General features: G+C 45.3%; 1 protein-coding gene across 2 annotated transcripts; it reads right to left on the bottom strand.

Annotated features, from left to right (window-relative positions):
- Nucleotides 1-3,112: 3,112 nt before the first annotated feature.
- On the bottom strand, nt 3,113-15,413 carry LOC100029207 (carbohydrate sulfotransferase 6). Of its 2 annotated transcripts, XM_007477398.3 has the most exons (2): nt 13,404-15,413; nt 3,113-7,382 (listed from the first exon to the last, which is right to left on the bottom strand). In XM_007477398.3, exon 2 carries the CDS (start codon nt 7,348-7,350, stop codon nt 6,154-6,156), a length of 1,197 nt encoding a protein of 398 aa, XP_007477460.1. In that variant the 5' UTR covers nt 7,351-7,382; nt 13,404-15,413; the 3' UTR covers nt 3,113-6,153. The 2 variants fall into 2 exon arrangements, with proteins under 2 accessions (XP_007477460.1, XP_056680481.1); XM_056824503.1 differs by lacking the exon at nt 13,404-15,413 and having other exon boundaries at nt 3,113-8,300.
- Nucleotides 15,414-15,439: the final 26 nt, after the last annotated feature.

The raw sequence follows: 15,439 nt of genomic DNA, 5'->3' as shown, positions 1-15,439 counted from the left end.
CCAGGAAACCTTTTACCCACTAGGTGGCAACCAGACCCTGCTTCTTGCACATGCACTTTTTGTTCTTAACTTCCTCACTCTGGATGCAGAGGGGCGCTCTGCTGCTGATCGCCACTGGCATCCACACACCACCTCTGATCTGGCAAAAGTTCTTTGGCGAGACCCACTTACAGGCCTTTGGCAAGGCCCTGACCCTGTCCTCACTTGGGGAAAAGGCTCAGCTTGCATCTTTGATGCCAAAGCAAACAACGCCCGCTGGGTCCCATCACGATTAATCAAAACCACGAATATCCCCTCCCTTTAATCACCTTCCAGGGACCATCCCTGAGAAAATCTTCTGTTCTCTTTCAGCTACTTCACAATGGAACAGATGGCGACAGTTCTGACAGTAACCCTCATCTCTATCCTGCTACCAGCCACCAGATCAGGAAGTCCACACATCCCCGTTCATCAAGTATGGGAGATTGTCAATCCAGTGAACCAAGCCGTTCTTGCCTCTGTCTCCAGTTCCCAGTGGCCGCGCCTTACATGGTTCCCCCAACTGACCATCGACCTTTGTGTCCTCGGTATCCCATACCAGTCATCAATGCACTATTGCGCCCCAAATGTGCCTGGTCTCCCGATTAAGGACTATTGGACCCAATATACCCAGTACCCTCTATACGGCTGCCCTGGGTTCGGCCAGCCAGACTACTGTGGGGGCCACTCATATGGATTCTGTGCCACATGGGACTGTGTGACTTTTGGCACTGCTCATTGGATCACCAACAAAGACTTGATTACCATCGCCCGAAATCCCTCCCGCCCTCAGACCTGCTCCTTTAATCCCCCCAATTGTAATCCCCTTATTATCAAATTCACCAACAAGGGCAAAACAGATCCCCGTTGGACGGAAGGACTCACCTGGGGACTGCGCCTTTATAAAAGGGGCCCCGATGATGTCTTTCTCTTCACACTCCGACTGCGCGTGACCCCTATTACCAACTCTATGGGTCCTAATTTTGTTCTCACTGACCAACACAGCCCTTCATATCAGTTCCCCCAGCCCCCCCGACCCCTCTCCCCCACCCAATTCCCCTCCCTTACACTCCCACCTACCCCTATTCCCAAAATACCTCCTGGTACCACTGATAGACTCCTCAAACTCATTGAGAGCTCCTATTTGGTTTTGAATGCTACCGCCCCAAACCTTACAATCAGTTGTTGGCTATGTCTCCACTCGCAGCCCCCATACTATGAAGGAATCGCCTTTACCGATCACCCTTATAACACCTCTGCCCCTTCCCCTCGATGCGCCCGGTTCCCCCACCACTTCACTCTTGCCGAAGTCTCCGGAAAAGGCCTTTGCATAGGTCACCCCCCTTCCTCTCACTCCCATCTTTGTAATGTTACCCTTCCCATCTCCCACTCCCCTCATTATCTAGAGGCTCCCAATAACACCTTTTGGGCCTGCAACACTGGCCTCACCCCCTGCATTTCCCTTCAGGTTTTTAATACCTCCTTAGAATTCTGTGTACTTATACAATTATGGCCCAGAATTACTTATCACACAGACACTGCTTTAGAAAAAATTTTGTCTCCGTCCCCTCGGGTTAAACGGGAACCCCTCTCTACTATTGCCATTATTCTAGGTATTGGTGGTCTTGCTGCCGGCATTGGTACCGGCACCACCGCTTACCTACAGACCCAACACCTCACAACTTTACATGCTGATATGACAACTGACATTGAGATCCTAGAAAAGTCTGTCTCTGCTTTAGCAAAATCCCTATCCTCCCTCTCAGAAGTTGTACTGCAGAACAGACGTGGCCTCGACCTACTTTTTTTAAAAGAAGGGGGATTATGTGTAGCCATTAAAGAAGAATGTTGCTTTTATGCTGACCACACAGGCATGGTCAGAAAATCAATGGCAAAATTAAGAGAACGCCTAGCCCTTAGAAAAAAGAAGGCCGAGGCCCAAGAAGGATGGTACAACAATCTTTTAAGAAAAACCCCTTGGCTCTCTACTCTAATTCCCACAATAATAGCTCCCGTTATTATCATCCTCCTAATACTCACCTTTGGCCCTTGGGCTTTCCAACGCCTGACTGGATTTATTAAATCAAACATTGACTCAGCCCTTACTAAGTTCCCTACGGTCCAATACCATCGTATCGAAATAACAGATACTGACCGACCACACATTCCTACTGATCGTCTCCAATTTACTAGCAGGGCGGTAACCCAATGACGGGAATAGCACAGGTCCTTGACCCTTGATGGTCAAGCAACTCCCCCTGTGTAGCCTAAGACAGGGGCCGTCGCTGCGGTCCTGACTTAAAACCTTCCCTCTATAAAAAAGAAAGGGGGATTCACCCATTGTAGTAGCTAAATCTTACTCTGATAAAAATTCCAGCCTTTAATCACCTGAATGCCTCTTTACCCTGACCTATACTTTCATAAGTAAAGGACTTTAGCATCTACCCATTATGGTAATTCCTAGAAGGTTACTAGGATTTTCCAGATGCTCAAAAATGGTTTTAGGGATGAGAGGAGTAAGAAGTAGCCTGTGTGGTGAGATCAAAGAAGCATCATAGACCTTAGAGGTTATTTAGTACAATCTCTCCGTTTTGTGCCTTCTCTTTGTTGACTGTCATTAATGCCTGATTTTCCCTTATTAGAGCTTCATTCCTCTTGATTAGGGCCAGACTTACCCACCTAAGCTTCCTGGGAAAGGAAACGCTCAATACTTACCTTTTTTTTAAACCTTTACATTTGGCCTCAGAATCAATACTAAGTATTGGTTCCAAGGCAGAAGAGTAGAAAGGGCCAACCAGTTAGGATTAAGTGACTTGCCCAGGGTTACCCAGCTAGAAAGTGTCTGAGGTCAGATTTGAATTCCTATCTCTAGTCCTGGCTTTCTAGCCACTGAGCCACCTACCTGTCTCTGCTCATATACACTTCTAAATTATATGACTAGAAAAATGGATATGGGCCAGAATAGAGATTCCAGAAAAAGCACCAAATGCATATTAAAAAGTCATGCTCAATAAACCTTTACATATTAAACACTGGGGAAAAGAATTATTGTTCAATAAATGCTGTTTTGAAAAATTAGTTGTCACACACAGAAAACAAATTAATGTTCCTTCTTTATTTCATAAAAAAAAACAAAATAAATTTTAGCTAGATCAAATAAATTAAATATTTTAAGCCACAGAAAATTTATAAGAAAATAGAATAATATATTTATCTAAATTTTAGAAGGTGTAGATGAGAGAGGTACAATGTATATTGCAAAGACTGGATTTTGCAGTGAAATCTCATGCAAGAAGGAAATAGAACTTTGGCCGCCAAAGGGGGATGGGACTGGAATCTCCAGCTAAGAAAAGTAGGTGGACAGTTGGGAATATACCTTCTTGTCTCTTCTGAACTGGGAGGGAAGGAGCAACCCCACTGAGCTTATCCTGCTACAATCCCTTGTTGATATGAAGAGATCCAGATTAGCCATCTTTCCTTACAAGTGATGGATAGCAACTCTTTCCCTTTGGGGAAGGCAAGAGCCTATCCATCAGAAGATTTTCCTTCAAAACTATATCTCAATATCTCAGGAAATTACACCAGCCTGACTCCACAAAAAGTCTTCTGGGACATAGGTCCCTAGACCTGAGCCTTTCACCCCTGAAGAGAATTTAGGTGGAAAATAGAATAGGGACTTCCTGTTTCCCTCTTCCCTAACCAACTATTCCTGACTTATCAATTAATAAATAGATCTTATAATTTATTGAAGAATTAGATACCTCTTCTTCAATGTCCTAAGGGTATCACAGATAATAATCATCCAGAGAAGAGAACAGAAACTAGAGATTGAAGGGGATTTCCTCTTACCGTTCAGCTCTGAAACAATGATCCAGCTTCACCTTCTCTGGGATAAGCACTGCCTGGGAGGGAAGTGGTGTTTCTCTTTATCTGTTCCCTCCCTCTCAGTTACCTGTCAAACTTTGGTTCCTGATCCCCAGCTAGTACAAAGGCAGCTAAACTCTTGATATCAAACCAATGTTAGAAATTACTGGGGACAAGATAGATGAATTTGATTATGTATATGTAGAAATAAAATAATTCTGTACAATGAGAAATAATATAACCAAGATAAAAGAAATCATTATTTGGAGAAAAACCTGACATCCAGAACACAAAAGGAGCATGTAAGAGCTAGCCCCACATCCATTAATAAAATAATGTGAATAGAAGTTTTACATATCAACATAAGTTATTACATTGTTTGAATATAAGTAATTGCTTAAAAATTTGTTGACTCTCACTAATTAAGGAAGTGTAAATTTAAGTTCCACCTTACACTTACAAGATAGATGCAGATAACAAGATTCAATGCTGGTGGAGATGTGAAGAAATAGATATAATTAAACCTTGTTGGTAGTACTAAAAAAAATAGAATAATCTTTCTGGGGAGCAATCTTCAACTACACAAAGAGTTATAAAACCAATAATTATTATACTAGGACTTTGCTTCAATTAAAAGAAAAAAACAGGGCAGTTAATTATAAACGTTTTTGTAGCTATATTATATATAACGAATATTTTTAAAAATGTTAAATGATTGTGGTATATGTATATGAAGAAATACTATATATTAAAGACCTGTGAAATATCAGCACTAGAGCTCAGGATATGGGAATTCCTTACACCTACATGGTTCACAATTCATCAATCATTTATAGTGAAAGTGTTGCCTAAGATGCAGTGAGCTCAAGTGACTTACCCAGGATCTCACTGCTAATAATAGAGGAGATTTGACCCTAGGTCTTCCTGATACCAAGGCCAGGAATCTATCCTCTACCCTACTGTATAGGTAGAACAACTCTAATGCCATTAAAAATTACAAAGAAAAAGAATACAAAGAAATATGTGAGGACATGAAATAATGCAAAGGGAAGAAGTTAGAACTAGAAATTCAGCATTTAGATTGACTAAAACTAAATTATATATATACATTCAGACATATGTAATGTACAAAAAGATGGTGAAGGGGGAGAGAAGAAATAATTGAATAATTACTTTTAGAGAAGCATGGTATTTGTAGGTGTGCTCTAGGTGTTGCAGTCCATGGAATGATAGACTTGAATATTCTGTAGAAAGATCTGTATTCAGTTCCTGCCTCTGACACAACTGTGTGGCTGTGGAAGAACCACTTAACCTTTCCCCATCTGTAAAATGGGGATGATGATATCTTCCTGCCAGGAATTTGAGGATTAAATGAGATAACATATGTAAAGCCCTTTACAAGATTTAAAGCACTATACAATTATCCCTTCTGCATTGGGGGTGGCAGTGTTAGGGGCACAGGGTCCCCTATGATCTGGAAAATCCAAGTAAAATGTTTTGACCTTCCTTTCATACTAAAGAAGAAGTATGAATTTTTTCTTTTTCTTTTGTGGGATATTTACAGTACCTTGCTGTAAAATTTGGGCTGTGTGCATTTCTGAGTTTCTAAACTTTTTCTGTGTCATCTGTTAGTCTTCTCCTGTTGTCTTTGGCTTTTGCAAAATTCCTTTTAAATTCTCATTTAATTTCTTATGCCACATCATATCTAAACCTCCATGGAGAAAGGTGAGATGCGGAAGGGATAACTGTACAATTGCCAGTTACTATTATTTCTATTATTATTTATTTGGACATGAAAATGAGTTCTTTATTGAAACTTTCAAATATGTGCTTAATTTTTTTCATTCACCAATGTTCAATCCATAATCAAAACCAATCATATCGCTCAATTTCTCTACCCGGTTGCTATGGGCAGATAGTTCTCCAAGATCAAAAGTAAACAGAAAATGGGGTGGCAAGGAGGAAATAAAAGGGTCCGTCAATTGCAAAGAAAAGTTATAGCTATGAGGGGAAAATCAGTGGTGCTTTGGAATTATTTTAAATCCATTCAATTATAAAAGTCAGGGAATATCTGCAGAGAAGTATTCCCAGCCTGGTGGTTATTAGTGGAGAAGTTCCTATCCTTCTCGGAGATCATGCAGCTTTTTTCTGGGAGACAGTCCCTCCAGTCCCACTTGGAGGAGTTAGGGGAGGATCCAGGTAGCTGACGGTCTCACAGCGTCCTGAAATAAACGCTTCCCAGGTGCCCGGCCGGAAGCCCATCTCTGGGCTTTACTCCTCTCGAGCAAAGGAGGATGCAAAGGAGGTCCAGCTGAACTTGCTCCTGCCCTGGGGCAGCACTAAGTCCAAAGTGAGGTCTTTCTGCTCCTTCTCCGAGTCCACTGGCCGGTAGCCCAGCACCCGAAGGGCCCCGGCGCACAGCTCTTGGACGCGGTGGATCTTGGGGAAGGGCAGGGCGTGGCGCCAGGCCTGGGAGACGTTGAGGGCATCTCGGGAGGTGATCTTAAAGGCCTCCTTAAGCTGGCCGGGCCCCCTGCCGTGCGTGATGTTATAGATCCAGCCCTCCAGCTGGGGCGTGATGCGCAGCCCGGCAAAGTCGTACATCCCCTGGATCTCGGCCAGAGGGTCGCGCACCAAGTCTTCGAAGCGCACCAGACGGTAGCGACCCTGCAGAAAGGGCGGGGGTTTCTGCAGGGCCACCTCGGTGATGCGAACGTGGCTGCGGCACACCTCCTGCACCACCCGCAGGCCCGGATCGGCCTCCACCCACGTCCCGTTGGTGCCCAGCACGATGCCGTTATCCCGGGCCAACGCCTTGGCTGACTGTTCGCGAGACTTGAGCACCGCGCGGGGGTCCCGCACCAGGTGGATGATGCGCAGGTTGAGGGACGGGTCGGTGAGCAGCGGGTAGAGGACCTGCAGGTTGAAGAAACGCACCTCCTTGAGCACCACGTGGCTGTAGGAGCGGCAGGCCTTGGCCGCTGCCCAGAAGGGCTGCTGCGCGCACTGGGTCTTGCAGGCTGCCTCGCTGGTGATGTCCTCCCTCCGGAAGGCGCCGCAGGCGGGCGGCGAGCACAGGGCTCGACTGACGGCCCACTGGAAGAGGTCGGACAGAGTTCGGTACCAGGGCAGGTAGGCGTTGAAGACGTTCATGTCGCAGAGGAAGACGGAGCGCACCAGGTCGCGGACGGCCATGTGGAGCACCTCGGCGTTACTGTGGGAGAGGGTCACCCACACGTGCCAGGCCGGCTCCATCAGGTAGAAGACATCGGGGTGCTGGCTGAAGAGCTGCCCCACGAACGAGGAGCCGGAGCGCCAAGAGGACAGGATCAGGACGTGCACTTGGGCCGGCTTCTTCTGGAGAGAGGGCAGCAAGTGGTTGTGGTGCGCGTACAGGTAGAGCAGGAGCCCCGTCTGCACCGTCAAGAGGACAGCCATGGCAGTGCTGGAAATGCGCAGCCATGCCATGGTGGTCCAGGAAGAGCTCGGGCACCGCTGGGCTGCGAAGAAGTCAGGGGTAGTGAGCATGGACAGGCATTCAGCGCCCTTCCCCTTCTCCATCCCAGACCCTGGGCCCAGATAAGGATCCCTGGCCACCCGGCACCTCCAGTGCCCTCACCTTCTGCTTTCAGAGACACACTTCCCTGCCTAATTGCCCAGCCCTACCCAGTAAAAAGGATTATGTATACTGTAAGTAGAGAGTCCATTCTATCACATTATACTAGAAGCTGTACTGCTAGCAAAGAAAACACTTTTGCATAAAGAGAGCCAAATAATTCATAACTGCATTTAAATAACCAGGAAGAAAGTGAATGCCTTTTTAAGAGGAGAGACTAAGTAAGGCCCAGAAAAGCCCGGCAGCAATACTACCTGGGGAGGGATGAGCCAAACAAACTCATCTCCTCAATCAGAGTATAAATTGTCCAACATCAAAGAAATGTGTTATTGACTCACCTACCTCAGAAGGGTGTTGGGCATGGAAATGACACTCAGTAAACTTGATTAGTTTAATTGAATACAATTCATTAGGTCTACAAAACGAAGGAATGAGTTGGAATAACAGAAGGGACATTTGGAATGTTACCGGGAAAAGCAGTTTGGAGCCAAGCCAGAGGTGACTGATTGTTCTGGGACAAGGCTGAAGGACCGGGCTGATGGTGGTGACCTTGAAGGAAGCCGCTGGGTTTATCTCTGGGACTTGGGATAATCAAGTTGGAGGTGACCTGGCTGATTTGAAGGCAGAAGAAGAAGGACAATAGTCCATATATCTCTCTCTGGCTCTGTTTCATGCTAGTGACGGAATTGCCATTTCTCTCAATATCCTCCAACCTAAGACTTACTGTAGATAATAGGGAAACCTCCACCCCTCTTACCTTTATTATCTTTCCTGTTTTCCCCAATAAACTCTTATATGAGAAAAAGAAGAGAAAGGAGTATTTCTTCTGAAACATCATAGTTCACTCTGAGTGACTTAGAAGGAGGCTAAAGAAGAAGGGGGAATGGGAGATTGGAAGAGGGAGGAAGGGAGGTATAGAGGGAGGAGGGTAGGCAAAAGAAAGATAGCTGCCTGATCTAATAGTTATCTAGTATTCATCAAATATACCCTCCAATATCAGCTATTACATTGTTAAGACAAAAAGTGTAGAATTTTTTTTAAATCCTTACCTTCCATCTTGGACTCAATATCATATATTGACTCCAAGGTGGAAGGGGTGTAAGGGCAAGGCACTGGGGGGTTAAGTGAATTGCTCAGGGTCACAAAGCTAGGAAGTATCTGAGGCCAGTTTTAAATGCAGGCTATCCTCTCTCTGAGCCTGAGTTACCTAATTGCCGGTTTAAGAAGTAAAATAATCCATTTTGAAATATTAATCCATGAATTTACCTAAAACTTCCTTGAATCCATTTATCTTTCATTTCTGCTACCATTTTGTGATGTGTCATTGAAGAAATGGCTATGACAATGAGATGATGGATAATAATATTGGCTCCAAGGCAGAAGAGTGTAAGGGCTAGGCAATTGGGGTTAAATGACTTATCCAGGGTCACATAGCTAGGAAGTGTCTGAGGCCAAATTTGAACTCAGGACCTCCCGTCTCTAGGCCTGGTTCTCAATTCACTGAGCTATCCAGCTGTCCCCTATGTATTTTTCTTTTTTTGAAACAATTGTCCTAGTTTGAAGCAAAGTTTGAAAGCAAAAAATTGAAGCAAAGTCCTAGTATAATGGATGGTTCTCTATCTACTGAGCCACCTAGCCACTCTGAGCATCTGTTTGTTTTTTTGTTTGTTTGTTTTTATTTTATTTTTTAGTTGGTCAATTCCAAACATTATTCCTTGGTTACAAGAATCATATTCTATACCTCCCTCCCCTCTCCCTACCTTTCCCATATCTGACACACAATTCCACTGGGTTTTACATGTGACCTTGATCAGAACCTACTTCCATGTTGTTGATGTTTGCATTGGGATGTTCATTTAGAGTCTCCATCCCCAGTCATATCCCCCTTGACCCATGTAATCAAGCGGTTGTTTTTCTTCGGTGAGCATCTGTTTTAATAGGGAATCAAATGAAATAACACATGCAAAGTTCTTTGCAGACCTTAAAGCACTACATAGATACTGGGTATCTTATGATTATAATATGATCCTATATCTTAAAAGTCTTCCAAACATGCTATGCTCATTCCAGAGTCCTCATTCTCCTACTGTTCCTGTCTTCTCTCCTCTCCAAATTCTTTCTAGCTTTCAGGGACCAATTCCTATCTCGCCTACTCCAGGAAACCCTCCCAGACCATTGCAACCCACTATGAAGTGTTATTTTCTCCTTTACAAAGATCTCGTTTTGGGGACATAATCATATTATCTTACATTGTTAGCCTTCCCTATCAGCCACTAAACTTTGGAGCAGATGCTGTGTCTTCCCTTCTATCTCCCAAAGTACCTAGCATGGAACTAGGTATGACGTGGGTGTTCAATAAAGATTTGCTTTGTCATCATCCCACCAACATTGCTCTCTCCAAAGTTACTAACGATCTTCGCTGCCAAATCCAGTGGTCTTTTCTCAGTCCTCATTCTCTGTGACCTCTCTGCAGTCTTTGACACTGCTGATCACGCTCTCCTCCTTGATATACTCTTTTCTCTAGTTTTTTGGGACACAACTTTCTGGTTCTCCTCTTACCTATCTACCTGCCCCTTCTATATCCTTTGCAAGATCCTCATCCATGGCATACCCCATTAGCTGTAGGTATCCCATAAGGTTCTGTCCTGGGACCTTTTCTCCCTCTCTACTACTTCATTTGGTCATCTCCTCAATTCCCATGGATTTAATTACCATCTCGATGATGATTCCCACATCTATTTTTCTAGGGAAAATTTTGAGTTTTCTTGGGGACTTGATAAAAATAAAGGCGTTGAAGAAGCTAGAAGCTGCAACACAAACTACTTTAGATTCGCGGCCCATGCAAGATGGGTCAGTGGAAATACAAATGTCAGTTTAGGGTAATTATGCCACCTGGAGTTTATGGCAGAAACACCAGGGCAGGAATGTTCCCTTGGGATTTTGGTCAAGGAAACTACCTTCTGCTAGTTCCTTTTGAACAACAATTACTAGCTACATGTTGGACCTTAGTAGAAGCTGAACAATTGACTTTAAACCATGAGGCCAGGTATCCCCATAATGTCATGGATCATGGGGACTCTAGCCTTTCACAAAATTGGGGGTGCTCAAGAAGCTGGGTAGCTCAGTGGATTGAGAGTCAGGCCTAAAGATGGGAAGGCCTAGGTTTAAATCTGGCCTCAGACACTTCCCAGCTGTATGACCCTAGGAAAGTCATTTAACCCCCACTGCCTAGCCCTTACCATTCTTTTGCCTTGGTACCAATACACAGTATTGATTCCAAGATGGAAGGTAAGGGTTTAAAAAAAAAAGAAGCTAACATAATAAAATGGAAATGGTATATTCAACATAGAGTAAAACCAGGAAAAACAGGTATTTCAACTTTACATGAAAAGGTAGCCTCCATTTTTTTAAAATCACAGTCTTTATTTTTAGATTTGGAAATGTTTATTTAATTCACTAATTTAGGATATTTTTCCATGGTTACATGATTCATGTTCTTTCCTTCCCCTCACTCCACCCCCCTCCTATTGCTGATGAGCAATTTCACTGGGTTTTACATGTGTCATTGATCAAGACCTATTTCCATATTATTGATATTTGCACTAGAGTCTCCATCCCCAATCATATCCCCAGCAACCCATATGATTAAGCAGCTGTTTTTCTTCTGTTTCCACTCCCACAGTTCTTCCTCTGAATGTGGATAGCATCTTTCTCATAAGTCCCTCAGAATTGTCCTGGATCGTTGCATTGCTGCTAGTAGAGAAGTCCATTACATTTGATTGTACCACAGTGTATTTAAGTTTCTGTGTACCACATTCTCCTGGTTCTGCTCCTTTCACTCTGCATCAATTCCTGGAAATCATTCCAGTTCATGTGGAATTCCTCCAGTTCATTATTCAAAAAGTAGCCTCCATTGATCCAATAAATAATAAAGTTTTAGATCCCAAACAAATCTAGACAAATTCTCATGTGCAATGGAATAAGGGCTATACTAGCCTTAATGATCATAATTTTTAAAAAATGCTTTATGTATGGAACAGCTCAATATGTCAGACAAGTTTGATACAGAAAGGGCATGTCATACTCCTCACACTAAAGTCACCTTAGAATAGCTGTCCATCAAACTACTAAACAAAAACAAGAGAAACAATGCCTTCTTTTCACTGATTTATGGACAGTGGCAAATGGATTAATTCCTTGAATGCCAGTATGGAAAAATAAAAAATGGGAGATTGATGGCTGAGAAACCTTTGTGGGAGGAAATCTGGGAAATGTCTTTAAATACTAACATATCAGTTTTTCATGTAGATGCTCATGAGCAGATTGACACTGAAGAACAGAAGTACAACGCTTATGTGGACCAACTAGTAAAAAATAGCCAGTGCCAAGAATAATACTGATCCTACCACTGATACAGAAGAAGGGTCAGCACTGACTATGTACATCTCAGCCCTGAATTAAAGAGAAAACATGTGGGGAGTGGAAGGCAGTAAGATTCTCAACACAGGTCTGGGTACCCCAATGACTCTGAGAAATGGGAAAACCAATCTTCCCTGTCCATAGGGTCTATGTAACATGCCCAGGGTGAAGTTACAGTCCTGTCTTGTTTTGGGGGGGTGGAGAAGAGATTGCTACATGAGAGTACTGTATTAGAAAGCTCAGTGATGGTCTTAAGTGGAATCTAATTAGCCTAGTCTTGGGGTTAGTTCTCATCTGTGATTCATCCTTCTAACAACCTGACAGTTCAGGCCAGCTGCCCATTTCTACCGGCCAATGGGGCTCCTACCCAGGTGTTCCCAGTCGCCTGGAAACACATCAAAAGAACTCCTGAATGTTGTGCCAGTCGCAAAAGTCTAGCTGGGAAAGGATCCTCACTTCTCAAGTTGAGGACTTTGGTCTGCCCCATCCTCCCAGCTGTGCCTTCCCCAGAGCTCCTGTTCTTAGAAGCTTGGACCTGGTTTCTTGTCTTGGACAAACCACTAACTAGCTGTGTTGGGACCTGGAGAGAAGGAACTCATTTCATTTTCCTGGGCCTCAGTTTGTGTGACTGTAAAATGAGAGGGATGGGCTAAATGGTTTCTAAAATTCCTTCCAGTCTCTGCATTTCCAGCGCCTGGTTCAGAGAAGGCATGGACAAACTCTCGAATGGGAGGCCAGCTCTGACATTAGAGAATGGCCAGTGGCCACTAAGACATAGAAGCCTGCTTCCATAATTCTAGGCTCCAGAATGCCAGTCCTGCCTATTATGGAATCCTAGCGGTCTCCTCTAGCTAGCCTCCATAATTGTTCCTTCTCTTTCCCCACCTGAAATGACCTCAGGGATGGCAACTCCGGGCTCCTCATCCCAGGATCTGCGATTTCCCCTCAGCCAAGGATGCGGTGTCATCCTGAGCCCCCTGCAGGATCCCAGAAATAGGGGCGTAGTGGGGGAAAGACTGGGGCATTCTCCACAGCTCAGGGATGGGGGGAGCCTGGCGCCCAGCATCTCGGAGGCACAGGGAATGAAGAGGAGCCAGAGAGAAGAAAAATAAAGGACCCTGGCGGCTCCCCAGGGAAGAAACAGGGCCTGGCACTTAGAGGGGGGTAAAAAGAGAAATCCGAGGATGCCCGAGGCACCAGAAGAGAAGCGATCCTGGGACTCTGGAGGGAGAGGCGCTGAGGCACCAGGAGCCAAGGGAGAGCCACCCAGGGAGATGAGTGTGGGCACTTAAATGCTTCGTGAATTGAACCTGGGAGAGGAGCGACAGCATCCTCGGGCTCAATGGGATCCCGATTACCAAAAGAAGCCCGTCTTTGCCCGCCTGAAGGAAGCGGGCTGCCGCTTCTGCTGGGTGAGTGATGAGCGCTCGGGAGCCCCCTCCGCCTTCTCGCTCCCGGTGCCGGGACTGCAGCCCACCCACCGTACCTGCTGTGCCGGCTGCTCCGCTCGGCTCTGCCTTCTCTGGCCGGGGGGCCGCGGCTCCTTCTTCTCTGCTGCGAAGCTAGCACAATGAGTGGCTTTCAGACGTGGCCGCCTCACCGGCCTGGAGAGGAAGGGACAGGAGGGAAGAGAGCCCGAACCCCTCCCCGCCCGCGCCTGCCCGCTGCAGGGGTGGGGTGGGGGGTGGTACTCGGTCCCGGACAGGGAGGGGACAAGGATGCCGACGTACTGTCCTGCCCACCTCCCTCTTCTTAGGATGGATCCAACACCCTAGACATCACCTAGACTAAATTTGCAGATTTGAGGAAACTGAGGCCGACAGTAGCGAATAGCGGAGTCAGACCTTCTGGGTCCTTTACTACTAGAATACGGAAAGGGGACGGAGAGGCCAGAGGCCACTAAAATGTGGGGGAGGGGAGGGAAGACAAGAGGCAGGTTCTGAAGGCGAGTTACAGGGGATTCCTTTCCTCCTTCCATCTCTGCTCGCTTACTTAATAAGGTTGCACCCCTGGAAACAAGAACATTCTTCCCATCTGCTCTGCCGCCCAAGGTCCCTTAGCCTCTTCTGCATCTGTTTCTCCATCTGCAAAATGAGGGTCAGGCTTCTCCAAAATCCCATTCATGCTGTGGCATTCTATGCTCCCAGAGAAGGGAGCATAGGATGGGGGGGGGGGCACCTTTCAGGCCATCGGGCTAAATTCCTTCATTTTACAGGTAAGGAAACCGGCGACCAGAAAGATGTGGCTTGCTTAGATGACGCTGCCTTGTAGCATTCTTCCAGAGAACCTGTTGTCTTATGGGGAAGCACAATGACAAATAGCAGAGCACTCCAACACCATGCCTCAGCAAGGGAAGGGATCGCTGGGGAAAGGTTAGCAAGTCAATTGGAGAGCACAAAAGGCCCTTGTAAATGAAACAGGAACCCAAAAAGCAGCCCCTGTGAAGCTCTGAGCCAAGGTGACCTGGAATCCGAGCTGCTTGCCAAATCCAAATCCAGCTTGAGAAACAAATGGTTCAAGAAAAAAAAAATCTTGTCATTCCCACTTCCCTCCCCTTCGTCCTTATTCAGGTCTTTTTTCCCTCATTTCATGTGTGTGTGAAAAGGTAAAACAGAAAACCGAACACAATCAGTCCCCAAAAGATGTATCCTGGCTGAACAAGGCCAGCTGAGGAGGAGGTCTGGGGGAAAACAGGATGAAATATATGCTCAGAGAGTGCAAAGAACATGCCTTCCTTACACTTCCCTCCCCGTATTTCTCAGCACCATGTTTAGTGCACAAGAGGGGCCAAATTAATACTTGGATCTGGTGGGCAGGCGTCTCCTAGCTTAGTAAGATGGATAATTTGAGGTTCTTGTAATTCATCGTGAGGAAAGAAATCATTTCCCCCCAGCTCGCTACTTTTAGGACTCTTCCACAGCTAAGTTTAAGATGGTAGAGTAGGGGATAGTGAGTGGAAAGGGCCAGAGATAGACACTGGAGTATTTGGTTCCAGTTCTAACCACTTGACCATTTAACTAGGCTCCGATTTGGGGCAAGTCATTTCCCTTTGCCTGAAAAGTGAGGGTTATGTTTATACCATCTCTCTCACATGGGATATTGTGAAGGGCAAATGAAGTAAGAATGGAAAGTGCCAGAACATGCTCAATACCTGCTTTCTTAATAACTCGGCTAAATTAGATCAGAACTTACGCACCTGAATTGGGCAGGTAACTTACACAAAATCAGGTTGGCTGGTCTCGTTTTTCCTTAAATTATGAAGCCATTGCCTCAACTCTTGGCTTTGCCTGTGGAAACTCTGTCTTAGAAGTCGATTTCATTTTTTTCCTCCTCGACTCCATAAGTCTCCTCTGTCTCAGAACCAGAGTTGTCTCTGCCTTTAAATAATCAAAAGCTTCCAAGACAACGTTGTAATTTTCCAGGCTGTGGCTAGAACATGGCATGGAGTGGATTTAGCAGAAAACTCCATGTTTGTTTGGGGTTGCACCTGACTGATTCTGCTACAGCACCAGTGAGGACACT

This window comes from Monodelphis domestica, chromosome 1 (assembly GCF_027887165.1).
Source record: "Monodelphis domestica isolate mMonDom1 chromosome 1, mMonDom1.pri, whole genome shotgun sequence".
In the NCBI taxonomy this organism is placed as follows: Eukaryota; Metazoa; Chordata; class Mammalia; order Didelphimorphia; family Didelphidae; genus Monodelphis; species Monodelphis domestica.
This window is presented reverse-complemented; position numbering and strand designations above follow the sequence as displayed.